We start from the raw sequence: 27,630 nt of genomic DNA on the forward strand, positions 1-27,630 counted from the left end.
TTATTGTACAAATGGAGAAATTGACAAAGAAAAGCAAAGGGTTATGATTCTCAAGGTCAAGGTCATGATTCTGTAAAGACTCAAGGTCATGATTCTTTAAAGGCCACCAGTGGGGTGACAGCCTGGATTTCTGTTTTCTCTTTTCTCCAACTGCAGCTGAGTTCTTTTTATCTAGTCATGCTAGCAGGACACAGTGGAGAAACTACAATACTTTATTAGTTTGGGGTGAATTAATTTGAAAGTAATCAGTAATTTCTCAAAAATGAATCTGAATTTCCAGCTAATATCCCCTGATCTCTTTCTGTTGGTTTAAACAAGGCTTTACCATATTTGACATTAACTTGGGGATGTAGTTGATAATACCCACTTAATTGATTTGTAAATTCAGAAGGAGAGGATTAAGCTTGTTTGTATCTTTTCTTTAAAGTTACAATATATATTTGAATTTAAGATACTTCTATGAAATTTCCTAAGAACAGATTTTTGTGAAAACACAATTTTGCTGTGACTCGGTTTTATATTTAGAAACAATAATGCCCTTCAGTATGAAGTGAAACTCTGTATGAAGTTTTCAAACAGGATTAGCACTGAATTACCCACTGTCTATGATTCAAATCACTGAGGGCCTTTGGAACTTTGGAGTTCAGTTGATTCTGAGGTATGTTTAGTGCTATTTCTTTTTGCCAAAGCGAAATTTGCAACTCTTAAGTTATTTGTGTTACCCTAATTTCCATGAGGGCAAAAGTTACTAAGTTTTATTTCTAGCAAATATCATGGCGATGAAGTATATTAAAGTCTTCAAAAGCACTCTCAAATATTTTAAAGATTTCTAAGCACAAGTTTTTATTTTATGTTATCAAATAAACCACTTTTATTGTTTTGGATTTGAATGTTGACTTGCAGACATGAAGGTGGAGTGTGTATGGTGTGGATGGTACTTCCCATCTATACCCTGTGGGTTTTGCATCTCCTTTGCTAGCATTTGTGAATGCCTAACTTACTAGGATCTCATTCCTTTCAGGTAAACATATTGCCAGAAATACAGCATCAGCTTTGCACAAAGGAAGGATTATGTGAAATAATTAGAAGATTTCCAGGTAATTTTCAGTTTGCTTCTTTATGCTTAAACAGATAAGATATGTAGGCTTCCTCAAGAGAGACCAAATAATGAGATCTCAGAACCTCATATTTAGCTCCTCTGTGTATCAATTCTACTGTCACAAATCTTCCAGAATCCACAGGTTTTACCAATGTGAAGACCTTGATAAAAAGGAATACAAGTGTTAACATTGATATTCTTTCTCTCATTTTTGTCTTCTAACTTTCTAGGTGAATATTCCATTTCTTCCTTTGTGTTTTTCTTTAAAATAATTGCTGCTTTATTTTAAAAGCAATTATAATATTTCCTAATTATATAAAACTTGAGGTTTTTAAAAAATGTATTGCTTTGTGATTAAATGATTCTGATCCTAACAAATTTGTTTCTTCTCTCTGAAATCCCCCTTCCTTTGTGTGTTTTAAACTGGATACTGAATGAGTAAATTCTATGTCCTGACAACATTAGAGACAAAATTACCACCTCATTTCCTCATAGATTCCCAGAGTGAAAAAAAAGATGGTATATGAATCTTCATAGATCAAATTATAACTTACTTCAAAACTCATCAGTTTAAAGGGATCCTCAGATTTCTTGTTTAAAGCCCATGTAATATTTAACAGCTTATGCCCCTAGAAATATAATATTTCACTATATAATCTAGATCTACATTTCTTTCTTTCTTTTTTGGGGGGGAACATAGTGAAATCAGAAAACCATCTTAACCCATCAACTTTCCCATAGGGTTTCTGCCTCCACACCAAACTGTGTCCTGTTATAAAGACTGCAGTCTTCTACTGTCATTTATCAAGGATTAAAATAAAATAAAAATGAACCAGCAATTCAACTTTCAATTTAAGATACTGGTCTAAAATAAATAATAGTTGTATAAACTTTCTTCTGTAGCTGTTGTTTTATATGGCAATTGTACTGATTCCGTAATCCGTTTTGTTTTGTTTGGGTTAACTCCAGCTGGATTGTTTCTCTTTTTTATAAAAAAAGAATGTTTTTATAAGAAGTAAGTAAAATAATTATTTCCACTAATAAATTATTAATAAATATGTAGAAATCCTTTAGTTAAGGCAATTTGAAAAAGGTCTTGTTTACATTTTGAACAGAGCTTGCATATTTTTAAAGTATGTTTTTCTAGGTTACTATTTACATTTCAAAATGGTTGAATCAAAACACCAAGTTTCCTTAATACTGAAGTTAACAGAATAGAATCATAAGAGTGAAAGCATGCTTGCAGCCAGAAATGGATTACCAGTTTTAAAAAATTACCTAAACAACTCTTACAAAAGTTTATATTTTGTGTCCCTAAAATTAATGTTTTTATGTCTTTCTTTGCTTTAAACTTTTTTATTCTCAAGAACAGCTATAGGTTCTAGACATATCCTTTCTCCCCTCTGTCTAGTGTGTTAATTTTCTGTTTATCTCTGTCACTAACAAGATGGTTTCGTGGACAAGATGATTTCATGGAATATACATCCTTTTAAATGGAACGACTTCTCCTGTCATGTTATCTTTTTCTAGCTAAAGATAATTTTCTTAGATGTATAGCTTTAAAAGAATGTGTCTACAGCATTATTTTCTGATTTAAGCTTTATAAACAATATCTTTTATTGTAGACTGTTGCTATGAATATATGGTATATCATATAAGCTCAGTATTCACAAGATGAAAAATATTTTATTTATTGTGAATACTGAATGTTTAATACTGGTTACAGATTAGATAGCATCATGTTAGTACCTAAATATATATAGCACTATTGAAAAGTTTAAGATAGCAAAGCTTAAAATAATACTTCATCATATAGCCATTTTTTTAAAAGGCCAAGTGGCCTGTGTTATTTTAAGCTGTGTTTCATTTCGAGTGAGACAAAATATGAATTTTGAAACCAGAAATTTTAGCTCTGCCCCCTATTAGCTATGTGGCAACTTTAGGATGTTGAGTTTTTAAATCTACAAAATGAAGATAATGAGAAGCTTATTACCATTTCATAAGCTTAACTTTGAAAATTAAGTAAATTCTATATGTATGTAAATATACACATTATTATACACTCATATATGTGTCTCATACACACACATATATTTGTACATATTACATACACACAAAAAGCATATAATACATTGTATCTTAGATGTAATGCTTACAAAATGGTAACTGCACCATTATAGATTTGAAAAATCAAGCAACAGGCCTCACTATGCTTAATATTTTTTCTTCATCTGATCATTACTATGACTTTATGTTTCCATCGAAGACCTGTAAAGAGTCTGAGATTCCATCCTACTTCCAAACTCACAAGTCACCTGCTACAATTTCCTGGGGGCTGGCAGAAGGTAGGAGACTCCAGGGTCAGAGACAAATGGCTTTATTATTTGTAGTGATAGCTGGAGGTGGACTGTCAGCATCTGCGCTGGTTTACTGTATCCCACTTGTGATGTGAAGAAGGCTAGGGAGCTAGGTGATGCTTGAATCCTTAGTGGTTTGCATTTCAAGAGAGGAACTCTGAGCTTAGGGAACTTGAATCTTTTCTAAAAGGCATGCCTTTATTTTCTAGTGAGCATGCCTGCCCTTTGCCCCAGAGAGAGACATTTTTTTTGTTAAATGGTACAAAACCTTCTCTTTGCTCCGGAGTGAGACACCATCTCTATCTTTCAAGGCTATCTGCTATATAAATAATCTTTGAAAAGATAGTTCACAACAAAGATCGTCAGTTCCTCTGTTTGCAAAATGTGCAGAAATGTGAAAGATATATGGAGAAGGGTTTCCTAAGGTTTCAGAGAAGAATACCTGACAAGTTCTAGCTCCGAAGCTTAATCAATATATAATTCTGAGCAAGATTTAAAGCCTAGTTGTGCTTCAGTTTTCTTATCTATAAAAATACAACATTTGGCAATGATTAATAATGCTGAGGTTCCATGATTCTACTGTGTCATTTTTCCCTGTAGACACGCTGTCCCATGCTTTATCTTCAGCAGTAGGTAGAGACAGAGATGCCAAGAAAGGAGGGTGAGCATACTGGTGAATGCAGTTGGGGGCAGGTAAGTGTGGCAGGACAGCGTTTGGGCCAGATGTAGAGGAGTGCTTGAAGACAGCATGTTAGACTAACACAGTCTGTTCTGTTCCACAGCCAAACATGGTGTACCTGACATTAAAGTCATGACTCCCATTAAAGGACACAAATCCATGGAATTTTTACGGGCTAGCTCAAAGATTTATTTTTATCTTGTTACTTAATACTTTGCCTTTAGGGGGAAAAAAGTTTCTTATAATTTTTAGTTGGCTAACCTTGTTGCTAATAATTCCTGTTGCTTTTGATTAAAGCTTTTCTTTTTTTTTTATAAAAAGGATTTCTTTCCCATATTCGAACTATAAGTACAAAACACAACATCAGAGAACTGTTTTACTCTGGTTGCAAGTTGTTGATTTTGTTCTTTTAGTGCATCATTGCCACCAAAAAGTCCTGCTTAGGAGCTTGCCAAAATTTTGGCTCTTCCTCATTCTTTCCAGCAGTGTTATCTCAGCCTGAGCACTGGCTTTCACATGGAGCTTGAAATGTACCCAGACTTCTATTCAAAGATAGCATATTGAACATTTTAGGAACTATGTCCTCATTTTCTTAGTAACATGTGAGCACATAAAGAGAAAGGAAAACAAAAAAAATTGAATACCTTTCAATGTATCTAAACAAGGCTGGACTTTAAAAGATCATAGATACCAAATATAAAACATATCTTTTTTATTATATAATTGAAATTATTTTTAAACATTGGCAAATAATGGTTATTTATCTCATGTGACACTGTTGATTGCTTTTAATATTTCAGGTCTAAAAATTCCTATTTATCATATGCTCTCAGTGAACTGTTGTCCAACAATCAGGTAGGCTAGCTTAAATTTTTTTAAAAAGCAACATGTAAATTGTCCATGCTTAAGACCATTTGAGGATTTTACTACTTTCATTTTTTTCCTCCCTGCTGCTATGCCTTGGAGGAATGTTCTTCTTCAAACAAGAGTACAGGAATGGGAACATCCCTAATATTAAAGAAGACCAGGGGCTTAACTCTACTAGACAATTAGGCAAACTTTCAAAGTAGGCCACAGTTTGCTTGTTCTCTGTGCTCTCAAATGCTGACACCCCATCCTGTGTCTCCTGTGTGCTCTTTCCTGCTTCTATATTTCCAAACCTTTCACCTCCTGAGCTACACATGATTATAATCCTTTATGGAAAATATTCTTTCCCCGAGTAAAATTCATCTCTTTAGTATGACTGACTTCAGCAAGGTGATAGCAGAAAGCAAGCTGATGGAACTAATTCATCCTAAATTATACCCTCACCCCAGTTATAAGCCTCTTAGATATATTTGCATTTTTATAAAAGAAGTTTGCAAACTCAATGAATTTCTAATTGGTAGGATTTCTGGAAGTGCATTCAAATTCCCATTCAATTATCAGCAAGCCATCCACACCCAAACCTTACCAAATCCATCTACTTTTCTTCATCCCTACCATGACCATCCTAGTCCAAGTCAGCATTCTCTCTAACTCTCCCCACTTCCTTTCTTGCCTCTGAAACATCCAGAGTGACCTTTCTGCAGCCAGATTGATCTTTCTCCATCCCTTTCATAAATAAAACAAATTCATTAGGCCTGCTCACAGTAGTCTGCCTAGGGACTAAACAGTGATGCCCCCAGTAACTAGCTGATGCTCCGACTTGACCCAGGGATGGATTTTATCTAGAACAGAAGTCACACACCTAAATGTTTCCAGGGACCTGGCTTGGGACACAACAAATTTCATAACAAATTCAGAAGGTTGAGAGGCCAGATAACCTGCACATTTTCAGTATTTGGCCTTTCATTAAATTTAGACTCTTTCGCATAAGCCACTGGGTCTCCGGGAAGAGGAGCTGAACCCATAGGAAAGTACAAGGCTGTGCTGCATGGCATCCCAGCTACACCTCTGGAGTGTTTTAATGTTGGAAACTTAAAGGTCCCCTGTGCTTCTCATCCCTGTAAAGTTCAGTTACCACTAAGATTCAAATCCCATCCAGTGGCCTAGTGCTTCTTCTCCCACCTACTCATCTCCATACTTGTCCCTGCTCCTTCCCCTTAGCACATCTTTGCATTTCCCTAAACCCCTGGTAAACTCCAGCTTTCCTTTTGCTCATAAACAGTAACTGCTAACCGCTAAGCACAACAAAGTTGGGTTTTCTAGTAAAACCTTAATGTCTGGAGTTGGAAGGGATTGTCAGCATCTCCTTGCTTTTCTTTCTTGCTATCGTCTACAAACATCCTGATGATTCAAGATAGTCAATAAGAAAATTATCACCTGGGTTAACTTCTTCCTCTCCACTTTAAATCTGCCATCATTCTTGCTACTTCTGATGTCCATACCAATGACCCTGTCATCAGCCTAACCTTACTGCTCTTTGATCTCACTGAGCATATGATGTTCATTTTTCATCAACTTCAGCTTCCTGCTTGTGTAACTTTGCTTAGTAACTTGCATCACCCAGAACTACTCCATCTTTGAAGCTTAAATTAATTCACTGTTGTTAATCATAGTCCTTCTGGCATTTTCACTATTTCAGTGCCACTGAGCCTAGAACCTCAGCTGACACTTTTGGTACTCTTAATTCTGCTACTTTCTCCAAGTATGTTAGCCAGTTTTGGTCATAATTTCTTTCCTACCAAGCCTGGATCACCTAGTCTTCCACACCAGCCCTTAAGCCACCAATTGTAGAATTTGACTTCTCTGTCCCTATACAACAAACACTGGAAAAAAATCTCAAAGTTTCTTGTTCTCTTATTAGAGGATGTGTTCCTCAGTTGCTAAAATGGAAAAAACAATCATATTACTCTTGAAATTGTCAGCTCACCTACCACCATTAACATAGTAGTGGCCTCTTCTGAAGCAGCCTCTCCTTGTCTCCTTCTAAAATGCTTATGAAAACACATACCAGTAAAAGTTTAACAACCACTCCTAGCACTTGCAATGCAGGAAAACATAGGAGAAATTTCTAAGGCTGTGCATTCTAAGGCTGATAGAAGTAAATTGTAGTGCTTAATACTCCATTCAATTCAGTAGAAGTACAGAAGATCTTTTCCTCCATAGTCAGGGTGTATTTCCAAAGATGAGCCAGTGGAATGTGCACACAGTTTGGATGTGGTTTGCAAAAGAATGTCTTCTACAATCTTAGCCAGCCATCAGTTGAGCTAAGCAAGTTAGCACCAGAAAATGGATCTTAATCTGTCATGAAGCCGTAGGTCTCAGAAAAGTCAAGGTTTGAGAAAAGGACACATTCGTTCTAAATTGAGCATATTGTTTTTAAAATGAAGAATATAAATATCTTGACTATACCAATCCAGAGAACATTTTTGTATATCTATTTCAATACAACTATGAACATTTTTGTATGTGTGTTTCATATTGAAAATCTAAACTATTGTAACTCAAAGGTGTCTTCCAAGTGAAGTCTCCCCAATTTGCTGACATAGATGTACACTTCTTTCCTCTGTGTCCCTGCTATACCTGGTGAAAACTTCTATTGTAGACAAGTCACATTGTATGCTAATTGTATTTTTTTGTGTTTATCACTGCATGAGGACTGAGATTCCCTGAAGGCAGGATCTCATTTGTCACTTCTCAAGTTCAGTGCATGGTCATAGTTCCTGGTATATGAGAGTCACTCTAATATTGCTAAAAAAAGACTGGAGAGGCTGATGGAGAGGGTTGGAGTTATAGAAAAGAAGTCCTTCCAATCAATCATCAGAGGGTCTTGGCAATACTTGTGTGAGTTTACCATTTACCCGTTACTGGTTTGGTACTGGTACTCAATACTGATTTTGTTCTAGGGGGCAGAGAACAAGGGCCAGCAAAGTTAAAAATACTGCCTTATTTCTCTAAGATATAATTACATATTTTGAGTAGTAAGGTATTTGCATCTATGAAAGACTTAGAGAAACTGGTATAATATATATATATATACAATGCATAACAATATCAGTCGACCAACTTCTAGGTGATTCCCATTGCAGCCAAGAGACTCATCACTGTATCGATGTCGAAGAGGACAAGCTTAACAGTGTCTCACATTGTTGTGGATCCTCAGTCATGCAGGCTAGACATGTACTTGCAGTTCCCTTAGGCAGGCTCATATTTATGTACCACTTTAACCCAAACATCTTTAAATATTTGTTCGCCATTTCTTTAGAAGAGAAGCTAAGTGCTGACTGCCAGAAGGATGGAGTAGGAAGACAATGGTGAAAGTTCTCTCTCTTTACTTATCTAGTAATGTTTTAGTACTTGTTATAGATTAGCCCTTCAGGCAGTTTTCTTCATCTTAATGGTTCTACATTCAGGGCAGAGGAAATCCAATACTTCTTGCCTATTATTGTGCATCAGCAGTTTTTCTCTGTGAATCCTGTGAAAGAAAGTGAGGGTGTCTGAGATACGGATAGAAAACCTAAATCAGAATGAAAGAGCATTGATCTAGATTGCAGTGGATGTTAGGTGAATTATTTTTCTTTTTTAAACTTTAAACCTCAAAAAATCTCAAAAGCTCTATTTAATGAAGAAATGGAATTGCTTTGGTCCGTACCAGGTAGGATCCTACCCTCTTCATCACCTCCTTTGCTCTGTCTTTTCTTTCTCCTGGTGACCCCTGGTGGCAACTTCCTGACACCTGCCTGACCCCAGGAAGCTCAGGAAGGTTCAGTCTGGGAGTCATGACTCGAGATAAGGAACCTTAGAATAGAGAGACTTCACAGCAGTCAGTGGGAGTGGAAAGTGTATTTGTGATGTTCTCTGTTTATCAAGCATGAAAGTTAGTAGACATGTTCATCTCTTTCCTTGTATCCGGTTCAGGTTTTTGCCTGCCCATAAAGAAGTTAATGCAAATAGAAATCAGATTTTTAAAATAATCATGCATTTTTAAAACTCCTTTTATCTTCACCTTGTATATGCCTTTCTCATACTAGTAAGATACTTCCATTGTGAAAAAACAGAAAATATAAACAATAAAAAAGAAAAAAGTATATACAGTGAAATTACATAATCTTCTCTATTAATATACAATTTTTACATACTAGAGTATTATGCAAGTCAAGTGTGAACACATTATGGCATATTTATCAGTGAAAAACTAAGAAGACATTAAAAATAATGGAGATTTATATTTATTTTTACAGACAAATATTCACACCATATTGTTGAGTTAAAAATAAGAATATCGTGTATCATATATATTTTATATACTATATATATTTTATATTAATATATACTTTGCCTGTTTATACAATATTTATGCAAAATGTGTATTGAGTATGTTTAGTTTTAAAATATATAGTTAATAATATTGTAATAAGGGTGGTGGCAGGGTAACTAGACTTGTTATGGGGATATTTTGTAATGTAGAAAAATACCAAATCCCTATGATGTGCACCTGAAACTAATAGGATATTGTATGTCAATTATACTTCAACAACAATAAAGAAATAAAAAATAAAAATATGTACTTACATATATGAATTCATTTAATAACAATGGCTCTATGAGGGAGATATAATTATTTGACCCAAGTGCAGAGAAATTAGGTAAAATTTCCAGGATCACACATATAACACATGGTATCTGCATATAGGCAGTATGAGTCTGAAGCCTTCTTTCTTGACCACTTCACTCCACCAAACTCCTCAGGGTGGCATTCCTGGCCCCACAGGCTAAGGCAGCCTGCGTTTCCCCCTGGTCTCCAGTTATTCCCCCAACCTAACTCTATCTGCTCAAGCCAACTGCCACCACTCACAGCATACTTTACTGCCCTCTCCTCTTGTGGCTTCACCCTATGACCTCCTTTTAGCTTGATCATCTCTTTAAAGACCTTTTCTCCAAATACAGTCACATTCTGAGGTACTGGGGCTAAAGACTTTAACATAGGAATTTTGGGGGACACATTTCAGCCTGTAACAGCCACAGATGGGTGGACGAGGCAAGGAAATGTGATTGGCAGTTCCACCAGATCCATTTGGAGAGAGGAAAACAGATCTCCAAAGGAAGACAAAAACAACAGATGTCTATTATTGTAGGTATTTGATAAATACTTATTGGTTGGCTATGATAAAGCCTGTGGAATTCTTTAGGCAGAACTAGCCTCCCTGCCCCAAATCATTTTAAAGTAAGGGAATATTCATCTTCCCTTCTCTTCAGCCCCAGGAGCCCAATACTGTCCACTAGTGACACGCATGCCCTCTGCTGGGCTCTATGTGGGCTCTTTAGGTGTCTTGCTTACTTCTTTCTACCTTGAACCCTATTCTCACATGTTCCCAGACCTGCGTCTACTCTCCAGAGTGAGCTAATCTGACAGATTAATTAGTGCTGCCATACTTCCCTTTCTCAAAAGTACATTTTTTCCCCCACAGGAAATACTTTAACCCAAATGAATTGATAAGAATTTTAGACACCATTGCACACCAGTCAGAATCTCATGGAGACTATTGTGCATGCAAATGTAGCAATCACCTACACATTCTAATCTAGCCATAAAATTTGCCACTCTCCCTGTGAACCATAGATCTCGAAGTTTGCTAATCATGGCCAAAATCAAATGGCAGGATTTGGAAAATGATAGCATAGCCTTGCTTCATTTTCTTGAAAATGGGGGGAAAAATCTGCTGATTACTGTATAGCCTGTTAGTCAGAAAAGACATAATTCTTCCTCCTACTTTGCATTTTTAAAATCTAAGAAGCAAGTTTATCAGTGTGCCAGGATATGTACTATGTAGTCCCTCACACCTGGCCACAGGTAAGATGGGAGTGAAAGCCCATGGTGGGTCATAGCACTGGGCTATGAGGAAGAATGTGAGCTTCAGAAGCCTCGCTTTTTCCTCTTGTCTTTGGGAAAAGTCAGACCAAGTTCATTGACCCAAAAGTGTCTCTTGCTCTTATGTTGCTCATGGCTTTATACTGTCCACATTTGGCATCAGGGCAGTTTGAAAGGGACATGTCCATTTTCCAGTCAACATCTGGCAGCTCATTGGCATGTCTAGAGTCATGCTAAAGACTGACTAGGTGAGGGAGTGGATTAATCCCTCTGCTCTTTGTTAAAAGGCTCTGACCTTGAACTGGTTTGGTAAATCTTTATGTCTCTGGTTTGTGACCTCTGTTATGTTATGCCATCACGTAGGTGTATTTATTTATTTCACTTAGAGTCTGTTTTCTTGTGCCAAACATTGTTACAAACTAGGGGCAACATTGCATAGCACACTTATATATGATTCTGATTATTAATTCAGATTTTCAACAGACTGTAAAGAGGTAAGAAAAGTGATGTTCACTTTTGTTGCCTAAATCTCTGTCAGGCCCCTATTTACTTACTCAGATGATAAACGTAGGTGACTAGCTTGTGTCTAAATAATACCAAAATAACTTGTTAAAATATGGAGAACTTCAAACAACGAAACCAGTTTTCTTTGCATTACCTAATAAAAATTTAGTACTATATTTTTACTTGATGAACTTGGTTATCCTGTTTGCCTGGCCTGCATTTATTAACTGATAATTTATTCCCAGCTATATGTAGACATATTGTATAATTCAGTATATAGCCCACTAAAACAAACCATACTATATTTGTTTGCATTTTCCTCAACAAATATATCACCCAAGCAAATGACTGTGATATTTTCCCTACATCACTTTTTCCTGAGCCACTCTATTTGCAACAAAAATATTAGTAGTGATTTTGAAGTCTTGAAAAGACGCCTGAAAAATATAACTTGTTTCAAAATAGATGAAAAAATTCTCACATGAGTGGCCAAAGTTTTTATTTTTAAGCCATCAGGGACTACACAGTTTGGGTATTGTACAAGCTGGGTTAAGAAGGATGCAGGTGAAAATTCATACAGAAACTTACCTACTTGCTTAGCTTTGTGAGTAAGCTCAATAAGCAAAAGAGAACTACATAATTTTGATTGATTTATCATTTTCAAATCTATTTATCATATATAGGTGTTTGTGTGTGAGAGAGAGAGAGAGAAAGATAGTTAGGTGTTAAAAGACTTAAAGATAATCTCTTTCCCAATCTCCCCAGTGATAGAGATAGCTATTGTACAACAAAATTACAAGTGTTAGAAAAGAAAAATGATGTGAGTTAGTAATGCTCTTGAACATTGGCTTTGTTCATTCATTTTCGTGAAAGTCCAGGGCCAGGAACTGACTTTCAATTTGCAAGGTATCATCAACATGAGAAAATAAAAGCGTACTGAGGTGATGTATTAAGTGTAATGTGCACACTTCATAAGGTTATGTTATGTAACACATTCGTGGGAGGATGATGCTTGTTATGATGACTCACTTAAGCTTCTCATTGTAACCATAATAATGCATAATACAGTTTATTGGGACTAATACATTTTGACAGGCCTCTTGTGTCTTCCAATCGGACACACCCTGTTGGAAAAAATATTGATAAAGGCCCAAAAAGAATGCTGCAGTAAGTTATAGACAAGGAGAATACATTCATTTCCCCAAACAGAATTTTACAGTTCTTTGTTAGTGGTTATGTGTGATTAGAAAGATACACATCTTAGCAGAGGTATAATTAACTGAACGAATGGGGTAATTTTAGAAGATGCCTTACTCCTTGATGATGGGTTGGGTGTGCTTCTGACTGGGAAAGAGGCGTAGACTCTATTATATAGTAAACTCCATTCAAATCCTGTGATTCATTGCATCAATAACTTTCAAAGCTATTTTCTTTAAACTTCTCTTAGCACCATCTAATGGTAAAATATGGAATTTTCTCTTTTCTTCTGAGCCATTTTAATGAATGACATCATAGAGTCATAGCAATACAACCCCAGTGCTGACAATCATTTCACGAGAAAATGAGTAACAGTATCAAAGGGTCAACTTACCCCCAAAAGGACAAAAGTAGGTAATTCATCCACATTGACTGAGAGGGCCTTCTGAAGGTCCACCTTGCTTCACCCATTGCTGAGCATCTGTCAAGAAAGTATGTACTGATAAGAATTCTAACCTACCTTGCGAAGGCAGAAGTCAGCAATCCTATATGGTCTGGGTGGGAGGAAATCTAACTCTAGTTCCAACCCTAACTGTAGTTATGAGACTCTGGGAAAGGTTCTTAGTCCATTCGTACCTCTTTTGTAGGCTTTTAAAATAGGAACAATGATAATGACCATTCTTTCCTCATAGAGTTGTTATGAAAATACTTTATGAAAGAATATGTTTTGTAAATCTATGAAAGTAACATGTAAGGAATTATTTTTATATCACTCCGGATATCCATTACTTGACTTGGAAAGGAAAACCGAATGAGCTTTTCAGTTTTCCACACTGACATAAAACTGTCACAGCAATATATATTGTTCTTTTTGGAGGCATTCTGATAAAGAAAGAAATAGGTAGGTGTTATCTACAGTTAGAGGTTAAGTACAGACCATCGCTGAATAGAATTAATACTAGTTTTTGGGTTGTTTTGAAGAAAGTGTTTGGTTGTTTTAAAATTTTTAACCCTCTCTGAACATGTGTGGGGCAGATGTTATCATACCTTACTCAGATAAATGGAAGCTCTGAGAACCACTGGGCTACCGAGAAAGAACCCATATCTCAGGCACTATACTTTATCTCTTATAATAAACTTGAGCCACTATACTCTATTTTAAATCTGTCTTATAATGCAAGAAAACAAGAAAGGAAATATTTAAGAAAGCCTAGTACCTGGGCCTCATGACAACTTGAACTTGTTTACCAATTCTGTTATTATTATTATTATTTATCTCATCCACTCGAATTATCCTTGTAATTTTTTATTGATCTTCTTTACATGCAGCAGCTGTTAAGTGAATTGGCTGCAGGCAGAAGATTGCTTTTGCTTTGTTTTGTCTTCGCCTTCCGGTCTGGAACTCAAGAGCCATGGGAGCCCCCTCCCTGAGCAGGTGGTAGCTCAGGGCCCCAGCCCACAGCAGTGTTCTCACCACTGAGCGTCCTTTTCACATTTCCTCATCTACCGCTCTAGGCTCAGTTCTTCAAACCATCTACAACCTTTCTAGGCGAAGTAGGAAATCTACGGTGAGAGACCTCTTAACGTAGCCATATGCATGCCCTTAGGGAGGACTCAGAGGTGGGGGTACTCACCAGCGCTATGTTTGGGCCTCTGCGATGATGGGGACCATCTGGGCCTACTTGGAAGGGCCAACAATTAGCTGTCCTGGCTTTTTGGAGCTACTTTTCTAACCTTGGAAGGTTTTCAGAATTCACTGATTGTGTTGCTAAAATGGACTATAAGAACCCAATCTGGGGTTATGGATTTATAAATATAAGAAGAACCAAATTATGCTTTGTGGGAAATATATGATGTCTGTGGAATTAATGGTGCTCAAAATCATTTTCAGAACAAGTAATTGCTTTGACCTGATTGCACATCTGTTGTTGGATAGTGGCTAGATGCAGACTGAGCCGGGCTGCAGATGTGTGAATCCCATCTCGGCCACTTCATAGCTTAGTGTCCTGGGGCAAGGATTTTTGCTTTTTCAGTGCCTCAGCTTTCTGTCTACAGTAGAGGGACAATGACTATCTCCTAGCATTGGTAAGAGGATAGAAGGAGTTGATGTGTTTAAAGTACTTGGCACAAAGCCTCACACAGGGTGAGCAACCCACATGTATTAAGTAGTATGATTGTTGCTTCATTAAGTATTTCCATAAATATTAGTTGATAATTGCTAACTACTACTTTCATCTAGTTTGGTGAGACCTGAGTATTTCAGGATTCACTGACCTGGGATCACAACTAAGATCTTAAAACTGTCACAAAACTATTTCTTTGCCATCACCTGTATTCACTATCTTCAGGTTCCGTTATCTCAAAGTCCTGCTACCCATCCCTTTTGGATCATCCTAAAGCAGTCTACCCACTCTTATCAGACCACACATTCTTTTTAAATAACGAATATATTTATTGCCCTCTGATTGATCTGGGAGGAATAGTTGTAACTTACCTATACACATAATTTCAACAAGCCAGTATAATGCCATAACTTTCAAATAAAGGACAAATAAAAGTACTTTATAACAATTTGTAATCAATATGTTTAGATACAATGATGCCATAAGGTGGAATGAAATCCTCAAATGCTCCCACTGATATTTGGAATCACTATGAATTTGAAAGATACAAATTCAGATTGGTGCAGTTGATTTGTAAGGAAATCAGATTCTATAGGTCAAACGTTGGTACTGGAGATGTGCTTCTCCAAAATGGTGAACAACTCTTGAGAAAATCATAGAGTTGTTTCCTCGCTTGACCATGGAACTGCATTCCTGTAAAATTGCGCATATTAAAAACTGAGTAAAATCTTGGAGTTTATATATAAAATGGAGTTAAGCTCTAAGTTCAAATAATTACCAACAGGCTTTTCACCCATGTTGGTGTCCAGTGAGGCATTCAAATGTGATGCAGTTTAAGGAAGAGTTCACTACTGGGCACAGAGTGATAGTCAACACAGTAACAACTCTTGTGGTATATGCACTGGCCGATGAGAATGGATGGTTAACTATTCAAATAGATGCTGGACTTTACACCTTACTAGTGCATTCCTAATAAACATCAGCTTTCTCCTACACGAGGCAGAAATCTAGCATTTATGACCCACAACTGTTAAGTTGCAGCAGCATTCTTATGGATCGTGATGCCCGCAAGTGCCATCTTTATCTTAAAGGGTTTATTCTATGTGTGCAGGAGACGATCCTCGCATGCTTGATACCACATCCACCATTACTCTATGCCTGTTCAGGTGGCCTCTGGTTACCTGTTGCTGATGTACGCCACTGATCTGCCCACCAAAAGTGCTCTGCCACTGGGGCCCCACATGGCTGCTGCTGTGGCTGGCACTGTGCTGAGGTGCCAAGCCCAGGGTCAGGGATTCCAAGGGTCATGCAGACCTGCTTCTCCCCTGGTCGCTGCTGAAACTGGTTGTCGTGTCCTGTTGTGCCAATCGCTGTCTTGCCACGGGCTGGAAGTCCTTGGGTGTTCTCAGAAGCCCAAATAAGTCAAAACTAAATTGATTTAGTAGTAAAAACCTAGGAGTCAAATCCTTTCTGTTAGAATTTTTTTCTATTGATGTAGTGTTATACTCTCAAATTCTCACAGATAATTTTTTAAAAATTGTTTAGCATTGTTTTAGCTTCCAACCTGGCTTTGACCTGGATTGGAAGAGCGACTGTGGACTGTAGGAGCAACGTTCTGAAGCTCACCCTTCTCTTCTGTGCTGTCCCGTTACCCCTGGACCTCTTTTACCAGCCACCTCTTCTTCTATAGGCCAGATCCCTTAGTATTGGCCTCACCCGCAGCTCTTCCAGTCAAGGCCAGACATGGTGACCTCTAGTTGGACACAGATGAGCTTCACACCAGAACCCCACTATGATGGTAGATAACAACCAGATAGCATCCTTGACGTGTCCTATTGACCATAGGGTTTAAAAGAACAAAAAAGTAGATATCTTTTCTTTCTTGTCTCATTTTTGGGAGTTGTGATGTGATGTTTATTATTGCTGAGTTCTGATAGTGTCACTCCCGGACTTGAACTATTTCTCTTTAACAGAGTATGGAAATAGGGTTGTATTTATCCTTCAGATATAAAACTGTAACTATTTATATGCTTGTGTTCCAAATATTGCAAAAGCAGAATGTTTACTTTGAATCTAAATACAGAATTGAGAACAAAAGGAGATAGATTACATGGTTAAGTAAACTGCTATGCCTGATTTATCTTTTTTAGTAGTATTTGTAATGTTTCTGTTTCTAGATTCCTTCTCTCAGTCCTGTGCAGGTCAGTCAACAGCCAATTTTAGAAGAGCTGATGTCATTTAAGGGAAAGAACTTTAAACTGTATCCATAAAGGGTTGTTTTTTAAAAAGCAAAGATACCACCCACAAAGTGATATTTAAACTTTTCCAGTTACATGATTTATTGCATACCTACACATGTTATGCCAAGAGCAAAATAAGTAATACACTAGTTGTACTCCGAGTTTTTAATTAAGGGAAATTTTACCTGTCATATAGATTTTATTAGGATATGCTGCTGTAAAATGGGTGAAAAGCCCTTAGTTACATGGAATATGGTTCATGGGGGAAAGCAAAACCAAAAAACAACCAAAAAATCTAAGGTGTTATGTCCATTTTGAAAATTTCTGGTTGGAAACGTGTGCCCTAATGTCAGCTCAAGCTCCTGGGACTAACGGGTTTTGTGAATGTTTTAAGTGATTTGGTAAATAGAAGCTGGAGTGGGGGAACTGAAGAAAATGCTGAGTCAAGAACAGCAGTGCCGAGCTGGTGACTAGGGAAGCAGTTTTGAAGCAGTGCTGAAACCTAAATTTCAAGTCATTTGATGGATGATGATGACCGTGAACTTTTGTCACTTCTCACTCCAGATCCATGAAATTGAATGAACACTCAAGTCCAACTTTTTACCTAATAGAAACTTCCTGAACTTTTTGGTTGTGCTGGGCTGCCAGCGACCCCGCCTTCCCTCACAGTGGAGTGCCCAGCAGCACCTCCAGCAGAGGGAGCTGATCTTGCCACAGGGGAGCAAGCCACGTGTGGCAGGGAACCTGGGCGAAAATGGCCCTTTCGAGACAATGCTAAGCATTATGTTGTGTTAAACAAATTAAAACAGCCCCTCCAACAACAACAGGTCTGTCTCTAAAAACCTTGAGGAGTAGTTGAACTTAAAATAAAATTTTAATACATAGAGTGAAACAAATATGATAACAAATATTGGTAGCAAAAGGGGGGATTAGCCTTACTTAATGCACAATGAAATTTCTGCCAAATTCTGTTTTTATGACCCTTCTTCTTCCCTAGGCAACTCCCTCTGGCTCACCGAAACACCATCCTGACCAACCTCTCTCCTTGTTGGTTTCTTTGCCCACCCTCCTCTCTATAACTCATTTCTGTACATTTAAAAAATCATGTTACTTTTTTTCCCATTACTCCAAATAACATAACAAAGGCTTGGTTCTTAAGTCAGTCTTTCTTAGAGGGAAAAAGAGGAGGAGAAAACCTGTACTTTGACATTTTTTTCACTGTTACCTAATATTTTCCCCTCTTGACTTTAATCTAGCTTGATTTATTCCCACTACTTAACAATCCAAGCTTTTAAATTCAGCTTCCATTGGCTGGGGCTATGGTGTCAAACTATAGCAGAGAGTTGACCAGTTAGCTCAGGGCTTTGAACTCCTGAGTGATGGCCAGAGCTCACAGGATCTTTTGAAGCCATCACCACACACTAGTACTCTCACCACTGAGACTCCTTTTCACATTATGTGCCCTAATTTATTGAAAATGATTGAGACATTGATAGGTGCCACAGGATTATTTTCCCTATGACATTTAATGTATTTGGTAGGAAACAGAAATTCAGTCTGCATTTGCTATCCAGGGACATGGAGACAAGTGGTTTTAATTGAGATAAAGTACAGATGTCAAACCTCTAAAGCCTGCTTGAATAAAGTCTCTGGAAAATAATTTATATAAATATATACATACGTATATGTAAACACATATATGATTATATTAAATATATATTATAAATATATTTATATACTAAATATAAATATGTAAATATTAAATATATATAATTATTCATATATACATACATGCATGCATACATGTGCATGCACACACATACATGCTAAATGTATCTTGGCAGTACAAAAGATGAGAGATGTATGGAAAAAATATGAAGAATATCCTGTGGAAGATAGTCATTTGAATTTAATGTCCTGGCCTAAGTTCTATCCAGAGAAAAGACAGTTCAACTTCAGAGTTTAAAATCTGAACAAAAATGGAAAAAAAAAATCCAAAATTTTAATTACCTAATTAACATCTTTAAAGGCCAACAATTATTTAGCACTTCAGATATTGATAGTATTACCATGCACATTTTATTACACCACAAATATCGGGTAAAAAAATTGAAGGTTGAGTTGGTCTGTGAACTTGCATTCAGGGAGATATGTTAGTGCATGGTTTCATTTAAACAGGGTCAGTGACCTCCAGTGTTTGCATCTTACATTTAAATTGGGATTGGCTTCACTGTACTTGAAAAGAATTCAGAATCACTGTTCCAAATTTCTAGTAGAGTATTAATTATTCTGATGTAAATTATATCAACAATATTTCATTGTTTACTCTAGAAAAATTCCTGAGAAAAATAGTTTAATATTAATAAAGTGATTAACATATTTCACAGTGGGTGGGCTTAGACGGCTATTCTGTTATCATATTTGTTTCACTCTATATATTAATATTTGTTGGAGGTTGCATTTCAAATTGTTATTAATGATGCTCATTAATTTAGGCCGAATTATTCATCTTTGGTCTTGCTGAAGTAGTCAAGCAATTTTTTTCTCTTTTTCCTTTTGGGAGAATTCATGCAGAAAAACATCAAAGCAAAATTAAGCTGCCATAAAGTAATAAAACAATCTTTCATGCTATTTGGTCATTGCAATGAAATCATAGGGACAAGAAAATTGAAGTAGTAGTCTAGACACAGTTTTTATTACCAAGGATGAGCAGAATTCAAGGTTCTTATGTTGTCGTGGTCAAAACATAGAGTAGGCCATGGGGAAAATTGTTTTTTGTAGAATTGCATGACTTTGACACTTCCACTGAAAAAGAACAGAAAGGAGAACATTTATAGCTTTGCATTTACTGAATGCTCACTAAGCATTTGATTGATTGATTGGCTAGTCCTTGGAAACTTTGTACAATGACTACCCCTTTAAAGCATATTGCTATGTCATTGAGCTGGTCACTTTTTATGGGTCACATTGTGTCTCCACTTACATCAGGACATGGACTGCATCTCATTTCCTGTAACATTAAGTGTGATTCTTCTCCCCAAAATTACTATATTGGAGTTCTGTGCTATTTGTATTTATGGTTCGATGCACCCTTATGTAGTAACATAGGGAAAATATTCTGAAACTATAGAGAGGAAACTATTGGTGTCAAAGCTACATAGGTAATAATATAATAATGTCAGATCTTGAGAAAGGGATTTTGAGTTGCCTGGCTTAAGGTGAGAATTTTGTATTAATAATTCTCTTACGTGTTTGGTGTATCCATGTTCACAGCACATTAAAGAAAATTTCATATTTAATTCTGTCAGCATCCAAATAAGGTAGGTTCTTATTGCTATTATTATTCTCATTTTCCAGATAAAGATACTGAACCAAGAAAAGTTAGGGAATTAGCTTATGCTCATAACTATGAATAGAAACCCATTAATAGACAGGAATTAGGATTTCTAAAATAATTGTTATTTGGAATATCATTTGAAAATATTTCTGAAAAAAAAAAATTGGAAAGCAACTATATTACATCCTGGACAAATTAAAACATGTGGCTGTTGGTTTCTCCCATATCTTCGCAGGCCCAGGTTCACTTTGCTATGTAAAACAAATGAAACCCAGGTCCCCAAATCCTCCCTTAGGTGTTGTCCATAAGGGACAGCCTTCCTGCTAGCTGTCTGATGGTGACCTTCCCTGCCAAGTTTCTTGTGCTCACCGTGAGTTCCAGGGAGCTCTGTGATATCAGGCCTCTTGGCTTCATCTTGGGCATCCATCTCTCCCTGCTCACTTGGAGCTGCCTGAGTGTTACTGCGCATTCTGATATGGTCGTGAACATATCATGCCACACTGAAATGGAGAGAGACAAACAATTCCTGCCCACATTGCACTCATTTCCTTGGGGGTGAACAAAAAGGTTACACTACAACTCCAGTAAAAGCGCTCAGCCCTTGGCTTGTTCCTTATCATTTCAACCCCTTTTTCTGTGACCAGTGCACATAATCTCTAGTTATTTGGGTAAGAAGACTTTGGCGTTCACTTATTAGGCAGACATTTATTGAGCTCCTATACTATTCCAGCCTGGACTTGGGACTAGATGTGCAATAAGAGAAAAATAACGAGAGTTCCTGACCTCAGAGAGTTTATAGTCCAGTGAACTGAGAATACTCTTTGATGAACTGAAAATAATCTGGCCCTTCTGACTGACAATGAGTAATCAAGTTTGTGAATTTGAATCTACCTCACCATTTTTACACTGCTCAAGAGGTGAAAGGTGGTTAATATTACCCGAATACTTTCTCAGAGGTTGGGAGCTTAAAGTGGGTCCAGCTACAGTCTCTCCTACAGGGCTTATTGGGCCTTACTCGAATAAAGCAGCAGCTCGTAGACCCTGAGGAGCACTCACAATTGCTGGAGAGTGCCTAAATTCAGAAAAGGACCCTAGTTCAGCTCTGGCCCTTCAACCCTTGCCATTTATCTGTTCCATTATTAGGTCATAATAGCATATATTAAAAATTTCAGTGTAACATCACTTTTTACCTAGAATCAAAAATTTAGAACTGTAAAGTACCTTGGAAATCATCTACTTACTCATGGAGCAAATATTTGTTTAGTGCCCATTGTGCTTGTTCTGTGCTTTTTCATTGTCACACAATAGAGGAAACAGATCCAAAGGTTGTTTCTCTTGAGGAATTGGCAGAACTTGAGGTTTGCTTCTGTTGTTTTCAAAGCATATACTACATACTCATTGGATGATTTTAAGGTCATTCCTTGTATTAGAACTCTCCAGAGAACAGAACCAATATCTATTTCTCTATGTATGTATGTATGTATGTATGTATGTATCTATCTATCTATCTATCTGTCATCTATCATCTGCTGTTACCTATCATTTATATGTAAGAGAGAGGGAGAGAAAAACATTTACTGTTAGGGTATTGGCTCATGTGATTACAGAGGCTGTGAAGTCCCATGATCTGCCATCTGCAAGCTGGAGACCTGGGGGAGCTGGTGGTGTCGAGAGCCGTTGGTGTAGATTCCAGTCCAGGTCTGAAGGCCTGAGAACCAATGTGCAGGGCAGGAGAAGATGGCTGTCCCAGCTCAGTCTGGGAGCAAATTCAACCCTCCTAGCCTTTTTGTTCTATTCGGGCCCTCAGCAATGGGATGAGAGCCACCCGTATCTGTGAGAGCTACCTGCTTTACTCATTCCATGAATTCAAATGCTAATCTCTTCCAGAACACCCTCACAGGCATACCCAGAAGTAATGTTTAAACAGCGATTATCTAGGCATCTGTTGGCCCAGTTAAGCTGCCATATAAAATTAACCATAGAACCCCTTTGTCCTTCCTGCCCACAGACATTCTAACCTTCTCTCATGGGGACTATGTTTATGTACTCTCTTGCTTTCCTCCATTTGGACATTGATGATATTTATCAATATTCAACCATTTTTGACCTAACAAAAGATAATTTTGCGTGGTTTCTGCCTAAGCCATATACAAATGCTGGTATTTGATATCAAAGCTAGTGGTATTTTTTTCTCCCTCATTCTTCCTTTATGTGTACACACACACACACAGGTGCACATACACACATATAACTGCTTCTCCAGGACACGTGGCTAGTAAGGAAAAGACCTGCACCAAAACACGTATTTTACAAATATAGGGTTTGTACTGGATATTCTCCATTTGCCTGTCCAGATTCACTCTAACCCCTTTCCCAGGACACTGTCCTCCACAGGCCTCACAAGTCTCCCCTGTTCCCTGACTTCTGGCAGGAGATCACTGTTCAGGAGGAGAGAACTTTGGGACATTTATTCCCTACCTGCTTCCCTGATGAACCCCAGCTTAAAAAGTGTCTGTGCTCCTCTGCTTGTGGCTCATGATCGGTGCCTTCTCCCACAGCCAGGCTTTTTGCCTGATTCTGGAAGCATCTCCCTCCTGGGCTAGATGTGGTAAAATCTTCCATTCTGTCAGGTCTGGGAACTTCACTACCTATGGGTTTTCCTCATCTCCACCTTTGTGTTTGTTAACGGTCCCTTCTTGAATACTCTCTTGGTTAATAGTCTCTTCAGTTGTCCCTTTGGCCCATCTTTTTTTTCTGGGTCCCTCATTGAGAGTTGTTTCCTGGCTATGATGTCAGTTTGCACATGTATTAATCTATATTTGCTATGCATGTAAATTCTGAGGATATATTTGCATAGCTTTTATACCTGCAGGCTAAGGACTAAGACTTGTTAATGTCCTCCAGCAGAAAGAACAATTAATACATCCACAAATGGTACTTATTTGTACTTCTGATCTTAAAACTAATCGTTAATTATTGAGACCTTTCATCTTCACTGGAAGTTTTAAAATAAGAAAATACTGGCTAAGTTTAGCTTCCTAACGTGAAATGCAAGACAATATTCAAACATCTGTGAAATATAATTACGCTTTCCACTATTACTTTCCCATTAATTATTAGCTCTGGGGGAAAACATTAAATCAAATACAATATAAATTTGGTAGCTAATCTTTGCTATTACAAGTGTTTTCCAGTGGTTAGTCTTTGCCTGTGATGTATATAATTATATGCCCCGCAGAAGGGAAAAAAATAACCAAATAAAATATTTTTAATACATTGGAATACCATTTTGTTCTCCAACCACACGTTGGCTTAATCCCCCAAAACTAGTTCCTTGCTAGAACAAACATTTACTGAACCCTTGTTATGTATCAATACTGTGTTCAGTAATGTGGGACATCCTGAAGATTCATGGGAAATCACATTCTGTATGCTTAAAGACTCCTTGCCAATGTCACATGCCCACTAAATATTGGTTGGTAAGAATCAAAATGAAAACCTAGGCTTCATGGTTCTGGTTTAATCTTCCTTTTCCCAAAACCATGCCACAGTGAGCAGATACTCAGTGCCTGACCAGCCAGGTACTAGAAGTCACGAGAAAAGCTATCTTCATGCATCCCTAACAGATTGTTCATTTCTTCTCTAAGTGGTTAAGTTATGGGCTGCAGAAATCTTTAAAATAAGCTAAGAGTAGTCAATAAATAAAAGCACATATTGCTACTGGGAGAGGTCTTTCTCGCCCCTCCTCTGGCATGCAAGGAGAAGGAATAAGAAATGAGAAGTCCAGAAAACAGCTTCATTTAGCAAGGTGGAAATACACTCTATGAGGGAGAGTGGGCAGTCTGAGAGGTCAGGACCAGCTCTGTTTATTTGAATACTTATTGGTTTTATAGGAAAGTGTGAGGAGTGGGTTAACAAGTTCAAATTATGTAACTGCTCTGGCTCTGAGCATGCGCTTACTCATAATGCAGACACAAAAACCCACAGGGGGAAATGTTCTAATGGTCATGTGAATGGGCCATGGTCTCTTGGACATGTCTTGATGTCCTTTGTGCAGGCATCAGCTTTGGGGATTTCCTGGCTCTGTTTTAACTTCTTGTTTTAGGCAGAGTGGGTGTAAACCCATCTAGAAAGGTTACCAGCTTCCACGTCTCCCTTCCTTTCTGCCACTCATGTCTTACTAACTGCCTACTGTAACAATGAGGTAGTTCATATCTGTATCTGCTATCTGTTCGGTTCTCATAGTGTGGGGTAAGAAAACCCTAAAGATGCACACTACGCCTTCCATATTTAATAACTTTCTGAAAATATTTAATAAACATATGTTAATGAATTACAAGGCCATTTGAAAGACTGTATCACAGAGCCTCATCTCCCAAACTCCTTCCAAAAACAGAAACTAGTTTTGGCATTGTCTATAGGAGATTGCTAGGCTCCTGGTGTGTGTTGGGGGGTCAAGGGAGAGAGGGGATGGAATATTAAGGAAGTGGATTAGATCGGTCTACTGAGAAAGCCCTTGATAGATATGCCATCAAAGATATTAGGAACAGTGAGTTCTGACAAATCTTTGACTCTGTTAAATAAGAACCTATGATATTTAAAGTTTCCATAATTATTTATTAATCCTCCATGAAATGCAGCTTTTTTAGATACTAATGGAGCTTATTTTTAATTTTTAACTGTTATCAAGGAAAATGGAATGATTTTAGATGTCAGAGTTTTGGGGGTTTTTTTGGTTTTGTTATTTTAAGATCATTAAAAATAACCTCCAAATCTGTAATAATATAACGGCAAGTCTACGTATATGTCACGAAAGGTAACGGTGACTTTAATCAGTATTCAGTCCCATTGTTCAAACACTGTTTCAGGGGAATCTGACATGAACTTGGCAATTGCTATATTGGAGTCCTTCAACTATATGTTATGTTATAGTCTCCTCCACTTGAACTCAACCAAAAAAAGGTGATGTAAAATTCTTTACTCTTTTGACGTATTTGCTGACTACTTCCTCAAAACCATCGAGCTATTTATCTTGGTGAAATACTTAGTATGTGTAGCTTCTCTTCAAACTGGTACTGTTGCTTCCTGGGTAAAAGAGAAATCAGTCAATTATACTGTTTTCATAGTAACAAAACACACTACAAATTAGATCTTCTGGAGACAGAAAGTTTTCCCTTGTAATAAATTCTAAAAAATGTCTATTTAATGAAAAAAAAAAGAACACATTCTTATTGCAAATTTAATCCTAACACATAAGTCTAGTGAAAAAAAAGAACACTTATTTTCTTACTACAAATTTAAAGAATTATTTAAATACTTCAACTCTTTTTAAGTTGTGATTCCCAAGAAAAGCAATTACCTTAATGACTCTTCATTTGTCACCTCGAGAAACAAGCAATTTGAATATTTCTTTTATTATGATGTATTAGAACTTCTTTAATAGGGAAGCCTTACAAATAGGCTATCGTTTTTTTCAGAAAGATCACACTGTGCTAAATAATGAGATATGGGAATGCATTGAACAGCTTGACTTCTGCTGACTTTTACTTAAGAGTGTGAAGTGTTTTAAATTGGACTATGTTAGTATTGATGAAACATGCACAAGGGGGAAAATAATTTAAAGGCTTTGTTCCATTTTGAGGACTAGATAAATTGTATAATTTAAAAATAATGCTCTGTGACTTTGGCAGTAAGGAAACAACCACTCTCATATGCTGTTGGAGAGAATGGAAATTGGGGCAATCTTTGTGGAAGGCAATTCAGTATGTCTATCAAATTTATAATGCATTTACTCATTGACCCAGCAGTTACACATATAGATTAGAATTTTCCCCTAGATAAACTTATAAAAGTATACATATAAGAGCATTCATTGCGGTATTTTTGAAATCACAAAAGACAAACATTACAAAAATAATCTCAATACACAAAGTAAAAGAATGGCTAAATTAAATATATAATGATTTAATGGAACACCTTAAGCCATTAAGAAGTATAAGGTAATTCTGTAGTATATGCTAATATGGAAAGGACTCCAGGATGGTTAGATAGCTATATATATATAAGCCACACATAAACCATCATACAGTGGTCTCTCCTTATCCACAGGGCATGTGTTCTAAGGCCCAGAGTAGATGCCTGAAACCCTATATAAACCATGTCTTTTCCTATTCATGCATATGCCTATGATTAATTTATCAGTCAGGCACAGTAAGAAATCAACAATAATAAAATAGAACAATTATAACAATATATTCTAATAAAAGTAATGTGAATGTGATCTCTCTAACTCTCTCAAAATATATTAGTGTACTCTATTCACCCTTCTTCTTGTGATGTGAGAGTATAAAATGCCTACATAATGAGGTGAAGTGAGGTGAATGATGTAGACATTGCAACATAGACTTAGGCAACTATTGACCTTCATCATGCTTCAGGACTTTGGTGGACCTCGGGTAACTGAAACTGGAAAGTGAAACTACAGATAAAGGAGGACTACTGTAATGTCTCTTTGGGATCAATAGAAAAACAGTAATACCTACATGTAGGCATACCTCATACTGCACTTAGCAGACACTGCATTTTTTATAAACTGAAGGTCTGTGCCAACCACGCATGGAGCAAAAGTCTGTTTGTGCCACTTTCCAACAGGATTTGCTCACTTCATGGCACTGTGTCACATCTGGTAATTCTCAGGAAATTTCAAACTGTTTCATGATTATTGTATTTGCTGCAGTGATCTGTGATCAGTGGTTACAACTTGCCAAAAGCTCAAATGATGGTAGCGTTTTTTAGCAATAATATATTTTGAAATTAAGACATCTACATTTTTTTTAGACACAGTGCTATCACATACTTAATAGACTCCACTATAGTGTAAACATAACTTTTATGTGCAGTGGGAAACCAAAAAATCCATTTGATTAGCTCTATTGCAGCATTTACTGTATTGTGGTGGTCTAGAATAAAGCTGCAGTTTCTCCGAGGTATGCCTGTGTGTAGGTTGATGTAGATATACTGATTTCTCTGTCAACTTACTTACTGAAAAGTCATATGGATCTTACCCACTGTGTGCTTTCTAGACTTCAAAAGTGAATATGTAAGCTTTGGCTTTGGTGGGGAGAAGTCCTAAATGGGTGTGGATAGCCAGCTGCTTTTTCTTTTTCATTTGAGAGCTTTCTGTACAATTGATTTTTCCAATTGTGTACATACCTATGTTTTTCAAAAAAAAAATCAAGTAAGTGTTCTTCAGTAAGTCATTATTGTTGGTCTTTATTTTTATGTACTTCAAAAGCCCAGTA

The 27,630-nt window shown here is 37.0% G+C and overlaps 1 protein-coding gene across 9 annotated transcripts in view; it reads left to right on the forward strand.

Moving 5' to 3' along the window:
• The window catches only part of CPED1 (cadherin like and PC-esterase domain containing 1), a 265,711-nt gene that overhangs the window by 59,256 nt on the left and 178,825 nt on the right, over nucleotides 1–27,630 (forward strand). For all 9 annotated transcript variants that reach the window (XR_008998541.1, XM_057504707.1, XM_057504709.1 and 6 more), the window contains exon 5: nucleotides 1,022–1,097. Coding sequence is in view for 8 of the 9 variants with exons in the window: in XM_057504707.1 (XP_057360690.1) it covers nucleotides 1,022–1,097 (76 nt within the window). In the remaining variant the exon portion in view is untranslated. The remainder of the gene's footprint in view (nucleotides 1–1,021; nucleotides 1,098–27,630) is intronic.

Source organism: Manis pentadactyla, chromosome 7 (genome assembly GCF_030020395.1).
Source record: "Manis pentadactyla isolate mManPen7 chromosome 7, mManPen7.hap1, whole genome shotgun sequence".
Lineage (NCBI taxonomy): Eukaryota > Metazoa > Chordata > Mammalia > Pholidota > Manidae > Manis > Manis pentadactyla.